The sequence below is a fragment of the Salmo salar genome, chromosome ssa09 (assembly GCF_905237065.1).
Source record: "Salmo salar chromosome ssa09, Ssal_v3.1, whole genome shotgun sequence".
NCBI lineage: Eukaryota > Metazoa > Chordata > Actinopteri > Salmoniformes > Salmonidae > Salmo > Salmo salar.
In genome coordinates this window covers 88,665,066-88,674,188 of record NC_059450.1, presented here as the reverse complement: position 1 = coordinate 88,674,188, position 9,123 = coordinate 88,665,066, and the positions used below count along the sequence as shown (strand labels likewise).

At 42.9% G+C, this 9,123-nt stretch overlaps 1 protein-coding gene across 1 annotated transcript; it reads right to left on the bottom strand.

Moving 5' to 3' along the window:
* Positions 1-539: 539 nt before the first annotated feature.
* Positions 540-7,171, bottom strand: LOC123724131 (EF-hand calcium-binding domain-containing protein 9). The gene is made up of 6 exons (XM_045687077.1): positions 6,966-7,171; positions 6,540-6,679; positions 2,909-3,085; positions 1,393-1,466; positions 868-954; positions 540-680 (listed from the first exon to the last, which is right to left on the bottom strand). The coding sequence occupies exons 1-4, from the start codon at positions 6,988-6,990 to the stop codon at positions 1,443-1,445; spliced, it is 366 nt and encodes a 121-aa protein (XP_045543033.1). The 5' UTR covers positions 6,991-7,171; the 3' UTR covers positions 540-680; positions 868-954; positions 1,393-1,442.
* Positions 7,172-9,123: the final 1,952 nt, after the last annotated feature.

Here is a 9,123-nt window from a genome sequence, read left to right as displayed (position 1 = left end):
GTGGTATCGGAGTGAAAGGTTAGTGTGACTACGGCTTCTTAGAAGCTACTCTGTTTTTGTCTGCCCAGAGTCATCCAGAAATACCTGGCCACACATAGTCAGAGGCACAGAGGAGTTATAGGAACCTGGAAGAGACTCGTGGTAGCAATAAACCTCACAGGATCACTCAACGAGAGTCCTGGAACCGAAAGGGAAATGTTTTGAGGTATAGGAGTAGATTAATCTGCATAGCATGGTACTGTAACCTGGTAGTTTCTTTGGCAGTGGTGGCTAACCAGTTTCAATGGCTCATGTTGGTATAGCTGTTGTGTTTCGTCAGACACACACACATTCACACACTTACTTGCATGCACGCTCACGCACACACACACACACACACACACACACACACACACACACACACACACACACACACACACACACACACACACACACACACACACACACACACACACACACACACTACAAACACCTCTGCCAGGTATCGACAAGAAGCACAGTACTTCCTAAACAACTTCACTCCTATTATATTCTCCTCTTTCTCCCTCTCTCCATCTCTCCTTATCTCTCAGTCAGTGGGGTAGCTGCATCCGCTGTGTCAGTCGGGAGGTGTGTGTGTGACCCCTGCATTGGTCATACCTCTCTCCTGTCTGGGGGTGCTGGCTCTCCTCATCTGCAACCTGGGATAAAAACACATTCAACTTGATTTAAAACATATCAATACGTTCTTCAAGTGTTAAGCCCAAGCAATGAAAGGAAATACATTTTGAATTAAGAAAAGACTTCATAAATAAGTTACAAGCAATAATGACCTACAAACTTCAGAAAGTATTAAAGAGAGATGAACTTATCAGACTAAATCCTTACTTCTGCATCTTCTTGGGCTCCTCCTGAATGTCATTACAGGCAGTCAGTGGCAACCTGTCATTCAGGACAGGTGGAGTAGGGCCGCACCTGTTTTGAGCACTATACTTTTTTAGTTATTTTGGCATTAATATATGTCACATATCAGTTTGCAAACAACTGATAAAAAGCTGCATAGAAACATGGTCTCTTTTTTGCTTTCTTGAGTAAGGCAGCTCCAAAATGCAGGTGTTTCAGCATAGCTCAGTGTGTTTTATGGTGGTGGGGCTAGCCAGCAGAAAACACAGAGCGTTGCGCCTGATTGGCTCAGTTTCTGTCATGATTGGCTCAGTTTTCCATCACTCATGGGACGTCATCCCCAATTCTAAGGTCAGCGCTCGAAAATGTTTGACCCTTGGGTTCTGCCATAGAGTTATATTAGAAGTGCCCATCCAAGAAAGCTCAAGGTCATTGGCCACAGATTGAATGACATCAAATCACGTTATATCTACAGCAGCTTTGATTGGAATGATCATGTCAATATCTTACTTTCAAAGTCTTCGCTAGCAATCATCATCAGTTGTCATCAAGTCAACAATCTACTGGCAAATCCTTTTTAATCCCTGTCATATGAAGACAAATAATGAAGATAAATTATAGATAAAACGTATTGGTGCTCATTGGCCATTGCACATAGAGTTACACAACAAGTTGGAAATCGCAAATTCAACAATGAGAGGTTTGGAAGGAATCAGTAGCTAACTGCAAGCATTGCAAAGAAACCAATAATGTTAGCCTGCTATGCAATGGAGTGGCAGACTTTGATGACAAGATTTGATGACCAAATTTTCCAACAAAGGACCGATGCGCTACCTTCACAGGTGAGTCCAAAAATGTCTTGTACTGTATGCTGCTGCATAAATGATGTAATATGCAAGGGAGAAATGTACACTGTAGCTAATAAAGTAATGCTAAGTGTATGTTGTGTAGTAAGCTGCTAGTAGCCTATGTGCCTCACCCTAATAATTTGATCTATTTTCACCAACGCGGTATTGTAAATACATCGTTCGTGGCCTGGTGTGTGCTTGTTTGGCTACCTTTTTTGTACAGCTTTGACAGTGCTACTGATAGAGTGGTAGCACTTGGCTTGCACGTGCAAATTCAGAACACACAACATTCTATAATATAATTGTGTTATTTGACGTGTCAAATTAAAAGCTTTTTTAATGAGTCAAATAGTGTTATATGCGTGTATCTTTTTTGACACGCAAAGACCCACATGTCGTTCAATGTGCCTCACCCTAATAATTTGGTCTATTTTCACCTCTTAATTTCACCTACTGTTCTAACTTGGTGGTGCACAAATAGCCTATAACCTGTTTAGAGAAATGTAATCATTGAATATTGTAAGAGCTTTCATTGTCTGTTTATATGTCCCCTTTATTTATCCTATGGTTCTGACTTGGTGTACAGGTGTAAGAACGGCCCATGTTCTGAATTCTGTCGCTGTACATTTCAAAAGTACTGAACAAATAGTTATATTGACTACGTCATCGCTTGTTCATTAATGTCTTAATTGAAATTATGGATTGCCTGTTATCCGCTTGTCGTCTCCTTATGCCATAGTCGTCCCCTTATGCCATAGTTTGTGTCCCCTTATGCAATCAATTGCCAGTAGAAACCCCATTTGTTGAAGCAAGTCTGCCATATCAGCTATGTTTTTATTTTTTGCCCCACCAAAATTGACATGCTAAAATCACCAATGGAGGCAATAGTGAACATCTTCAACTCTTTGTAGCTCAGGTGCTAAGATAGACAGAGGTGTAGAGTACACTATGTAGAAACACATAGATGCCAACCTTAAGCTGGATAGGAGAGACATTGCTGTCTCTGGACAGCTCAGGACGTATCACGGCTTCGAGTAGCACGTCTCTAACAAGAAACATCAAACTAGAAGATCTTGTTAGCAAAAAGATCCCTGAGCCCTTGTCAAAGGTAGCGCACTATACACTATATTAAATAGGGTGCCATTTCCAACCCAGAGAGAGAGAGAGAGTCAGTGTACCTCATCTCCGGAGACATCGAACTCGTAGAAGATCTTATTGAGGGCGTGTCCCTTGAGGTTGAACAGGAAGCCAGAGGGCTGGAACTCGGCGGGGCTGATGGTGTGACCTCCATCCATGTCCAACAACTCAAACACCAACCTGGAGCGACGGAAGAAGATGTTCTTCTCCACGTGGTGCTGGAAGAGGTCGAATACACACACACACACACACACACACACACACACACACACACACACACACACACACACACACACACACACACACACACACACACACACACACACACACACACGTGATGCATTCACACATGAAGATAAGACACACTGTGTCAGAAGGTTCTGTAACGTACATTACCCTGTGCATTTCTCATTACTGTTCCAGCTAGAATTTATTACATTTCCATGAAACCTCTGTTTTCTGGTCAACTTTGAATCATGGCAGTGAAAAGCCTTTTGTTGTCTCTGTAAACATGACTGCAATGTTTTCATGAGATATGAAAAAATAATTAGGAAGTAGGTTGTGTTAAAGGGGTTTTCATCTCTTTGTCAAACAGACAGATATGAGAAGTGGTTTTCTCATGATACACAAGATTAACAGATAATGGCCTTTAATAATGGCCTTCAGTTTGACCGAACCGTTCTGATATACGAGCTCTATTCTCCTGACCGAACCGTTCTGATATACAAGCTCTATTCTCCTGACCGAACCGTTCTGATATACAAGCTCTATTCTCCTGACCGAACCGTTCTGATATACAAGCTCTACTCTCCTGACCGAACCGTTCTGATATACAAGCTCTATTCTCCTGACCGCATGGTTCTGATATACAAGCTCTATTCTCCTGACCGAACCGTTCTGATATACAAGCTCTACTCTCCTGACCGAACCGTTCTGATATACAAGCTCTATTCTCCTGACCGCATGGTTCTGATATACAAGCTCTACTCTCCTGACCGAACCGTTGTGATATACAAGCTCTACTCTCCTGACCGAACCGTTCTGATATACAAGCTCTACTCTCCTGACCGAACCGTTCTGATATACAAGCTCTATTCTCCTGACCGAACCGTTCTGATATACAAGCTCTATTCTCCTGACCGAACGGTTCTGATATACAAGCTCTACTCTCCTGACCGCATGGTTCTGATATACAAGCTCTATTCTCCTGACCGCACGGTTCTGATATACAAGCTCTACTCTCCTGACCGAACCGTTCTGATATACAAGCTCTATTCTCCTGACCGAACCGTTCTGATATACAAGCTCTATTCTCCTGACCGAACCGTTCTGATATACAAGCTCTATTCTCCTGACCGCACGGTTCTGATATACAAGCTCTACTCTCCTGACCGCACGGTTCTGATATACAAGCTCTATTCTCCTGACCGAACCGTTCTGATATACAAGCTCTACTCTCCTGACCGAACCGTTCTGATATACAAGCTCTATTCTCCTGACCGAACCGTTCTGATATACAAGCTCTACTCTCCTGACCGAACCGTTCTGATATACAAGCTCTACTCTCCTGACCGAACCGTTCTGATATACAAGCTCTATTCTCCTGACCGAACCGTTCTGATATACAAGCTCTACTCTCCTGACCGCATGGTTCTGATATACAAGCTCTATTCTCCTGACCGAACCGTTCTGATATACAAGCTCTATTCTCCTGACCGCACGGTTCTGATACACAAGCTCTATTCTCCTGACCGAACCGTTCTGATATACAAGCTCTATTCTCCTGACCGAACCGTTCTGATATACAAGCTCTATTCTCCTGACCGCATGGTTCTGATATACAAGCTCTATTCTCCTGACCGCATGGTTCTGATATACAAGCTCTATTCTCCTGACCGAACCGTTCTGATATACAAGCTCTATTCTCCTGACCGAACCGTTCTGATATACAAGCTCTATTCTCCTGACCGCACGGTTCTGATATACAAGCTCTACTCTCCTGACCGAACCGTTCTGATATACAAGCTCTATTCTCCTGACCGAACCGTTCTGATATACAAGCTCTATTCTCCTGACCGAACCGTTCTGATATACAAGCTCTATTCTCCTGACCGAACCGTTCTGATATACAAGCTCTATTCTCCTGACCGAACCGTTCTGATATACAAGCTCTATTCTCCTGACCGCACGGTTCTGATATACAAGCTCTATTCTCCTGACCGAACCGTTCTGATATACAACCTCTATTCTCCTGACCGAACCGTTCTGATATACAAGCTCTACTCTCCTGACCGCACGGTTCTGATATACAAGCTCTATTCTCCTGACCGAACCGTTCTGATATACAACCTCTATTCTCCTGACCGAACCGTTCTGATATACAAGCTCTATTCTCCTGACCGCACGGTTCTGATATACAAGCTCTATTCTCCTGACCGAACCGTTCTGATATACAAGCTCTATTCTCCTGACCGAACCGTTCTGATATACAAGCTCTATTCTCCTGACCGAACCGTTCTGATATACAAGCTCTATTCTCCTGACCGCACGGTTCTGATATACAAGCTCTATTCTCCTGACCGAACCGTTCTGATATACAAGCTCTATTCTCCTGACCGCATGGTTCTGATATACAAGCTCTATTCTCCTGACCGAACCGTTCTGATATACAAGCTCTATTCTCCTGACCGAACCGTTCTGATATACAAGCTCTATTCTCCTGACCGCACCGTTCTGATATACAAGCTCTATTCTCCTGACCGAACCGTTCTGATATACAAGCTCTATTCTCCTGACCGAACCGTTCTGATATACAAGCTCTATTCTCCTGACCGCACGGTTCTGATATACAAGCTCTATTCTCCTGACCGCACGGTTCTGATATACAAGCTCTATTCTCCTGACCGAACCGTTCTGATATACAAGCTCTATTCTCCTGACCGAACCGTTCTGATATACAAGCTCTATTCTCCTGACCGAACCGTTCTGATATACAAGCTCTACTCTCCTGACCGAACCTTTCTGATATACAAGCTCTATTCTCCTGACCGAACCGTTCTGATATACAAGCTCTATTCTCCTGACCGCATGGTTCTGATATACAAGCTCTATTCTCCTGACCGAACCTTTCTGATATACAAGCTCTATTCTCCTGACCGCATGGTTCTGATATACAAGCTCTATTCTCCTGACCGAACCGTTCTGATATACAAGCTCTATTCTCCTGACCGAACCGTTCTGATATACAAGCTCTATTCTCCTGACCGCACGGTTCTGATATACAAGCTCTATTCTCCTGACCGCATGGTTCTGATATACAAGCTCTACTCTCCTGACCGCACGGTTCTGATATACAAGCTCTATTCTCCTGACCGCACGGTTCTGATATACAAGCTCTATTCTCCTGACCGCATGGTTCTGATATACAAGCTCTACTCTCCTGACCGAACCGTTCTGATATACAAGCTCTATTCTCCTGACCGCACGGTTCTGATATACAAGCTCTACTCTCCTGACCGAACCGTTGTGTAGTAACATTTATGACCTAGTCAGTTCAATGAATTAATTGCTTATCTGAACTTCAATGCTGTCAGACAAGACAAAAATACATGCACAACACACACACACACACACACACACACACACACAGAGAGAGAGAGAGAGGAACACTACCTCGCTGCAGAGCAGGATGCAGACCAGCATGTAGAAGAAGCCAATCTCTCCGCTAGCGTTCCAGTCTAGTAGGTCAAAGGTCATCATGATCTCCTTCTTCAGGTGAGTCACATGGTGCATGAAGTGGTAGAACTGGATGTCTGCAAGAAGAAGAGACATGGCCGAATAGACTACTGTTTGCTGCTTCCAACACTGATCTTTAATAAAGTTTGTGGGAAAATGTTTTAATAACCAACATGCGTTTCTGATTACACATGAGCTACACGTACAGGAGGACACAAATGCCCTGGATGTCTATGAATACACTGACAAACCTATTTACCTTTTCACCAATGCTTTTTGTCATGTTACTACCTCCACATTACCCTCACACTTCTAAGTACACGAATGAACTCGGGAATACTTAGACATAAATCCACAATCTACCATTCAGTGTTCCTGTTGTGGACATCCAGTAGTCTGAAGTAATCCGACGGTTTTTAGGCGTTGCGCAGGGAGAGATGATGGTAGACACCGTCAAAGTCCAGATAATTTACAGTTGTTTCCAATTGCTAACATGCATTGGTCAAAACTGAAGTCACATTGTCAAAACTCTTACATTTACATTTACATTTAAGTCATTTAGCAGACGCTCTTATCCAGAGCGACTTACAAATTGGTGCATTCACCTTATAATATCCAGTGGAACAACCACTTTACAATAGTGCATCTAAATCTTTTAAGGGGGGGTTAGAAGGATTACTTTATCCTATCCCAGGTATTCCTTGAAGAGGTGTGGTTTCAGGTGTCTCTGGAAGGTGGTGATTGACTCCGCTGTCCTGGCGTCGTGAGGGAGCTTGTTCCACCATTGGGGTGCCAGAGCAGCGAACAGTTTTGACTGGGCTGAGCGGGAACTGTGCTTCCTCAGAGGTAGGGAGGCGAGCAGGCCAGAGGTGGATGAACGGAGTGCCCTTGTTTGGGTGTAGGGCCTGATCAGAGCCTGAAGGTACGGAGGTGCCGTTCCCCTCACAGCTCCGTATGCAAGCACCATGGTCTTGTAGCGGATGCGAGCTTCGACTGGAAGCCAGTGGAGAGAGCGGAGGAGCGGGGTGACGTGAGAGAACTTGGGAAGGTTGAACACCAGACGGGCTGCCGCGTTCTGGATGAGTTGTAGGGGTTTAATGGCACAGGCAGGGAGCCCAGCCAACAGCGAGTTGCAATAATCACACAGTCAGCGACACAAAAGTGTATGTGAACCAAACTGTGAATCATTTTTCATTGCTTTCACACAAAATGCATTCAATGACCACATTCTCCGAAATCCATGAATTATTTTCTCATTCATTCTTCACCAACTGCAAAACTATATATTTGCAGCACGTTGTCAAATGCTATCACACTGTTTCAAAAACTGTTAAAAACACATTCAAAACAGAATGATGGCAAATGTCGTGCATTTCTGCAGTAAGCAGATTGAAACATATAGAAAATCTCAGCAGAATATTGAATCATTCTAAACACAGCTGATTGCAATTTCAGCTGAAAGCCTACCCAAGTGTCCTGTTTTTAGTTTCGTTACCAAACAGACAAAAGAGGACTCATTTGGAATGGAGCTTTGGAAACTTGGATCAAGGAAGACAGGTTGGTGGGGAAAAAAGAGTGGCAGGGTTGGATTGGGCATTCCAGAAGATACTTTCCAAGATGCATCACCAGAGAAGACATAAGATGTGATGTTGATGAGAACGTGTGGGTAAATGCAGGAGAGAGGTAGAACTAGAACCCTCACAGTACTGTACAGTATGAGTGTTATACTATACATTTTGATGAGAACTAGAACCCTGACAGTACTGTACAGTATGAGTGATTATACTATACATGTTGATGAGAACTAGAACCCTGACAGTACTGTACAGTATGAGTGATTATACTATACATGTTGATGAGAACTAGAACCCTCACAGTACTGTACAGTATGAGTGATTATACTATACATGTTGTTGATGGTTTTGTTGTATTTATTACTGCAGACCTGGAATTTCAGGAATTCGTTTTTTGTTGCAACTTTTTATTTTTCACAAGTAAATTACTATATGCAAAGATATAGAAAAAATAAAGGCTATTGAAGCATATTGCTTTAGTTCTGATTAATTCTTGTTACATACACTTTAGTACAGTCAATAAAGTGAAAAGGTGATATTCTTTTTCTATAATGAAATACTGATTCATGAAAAGTTAATCATTTATGTAATGCTCCCTGTTGTTAGTGTTTTTTAGGTCAGTGTGTTATGAGAGACAATGTATGCTTTCTGAGTGAGAATTGTTGCCAGTGTTATGGTCGAACGAGTTTATTTTGGAACATGTATGAAGTGTTTTGGTGGTTTGAGTGAGTTTTGGAGGTGAGATTAACTGTTTGGCCAAGGTGCATGTTGGTAATGCAGACTGTGTGAAGAGTTTAGAAAAAGTGGCTTCAGTTGACCAATGCTTTTTAGCAATTGAAAAAAACTGTAAAACAGCTCCTTTCTTTAGCTTCATCTTGGCTCACTGACTGACCACTGCAGAACTGCTGTCCTTCTCAGCTGTACCTGACACTGACTGACCACTGCAG

What these genes read in the sequence shown, in the direction of transcription:
- LOC123724131 (XM_045687077.1), bottom strand. Translation starts at nt 6,990, where the DNA reads ATGTCCACAACAGGAACACTGAATG. An exon ending in CACAACAGGAACACTGAATG is followed by an intron (nt 6,680 to 6,965) that starts GTAGATTGTGGA and finishes TTCTTCTTGCAG; the next exon opens with ACATCCAGTTCTACCACTTC. An exon ending in GCATCCTGCTCTGCAGCGAG is followed by an intron (nt 3,086 to 6,539) that starts GTAGTGTTCCTC and finishes GACCTCTTCCAG; the next exon opens with CACCACGTGGAGAAGAACAT.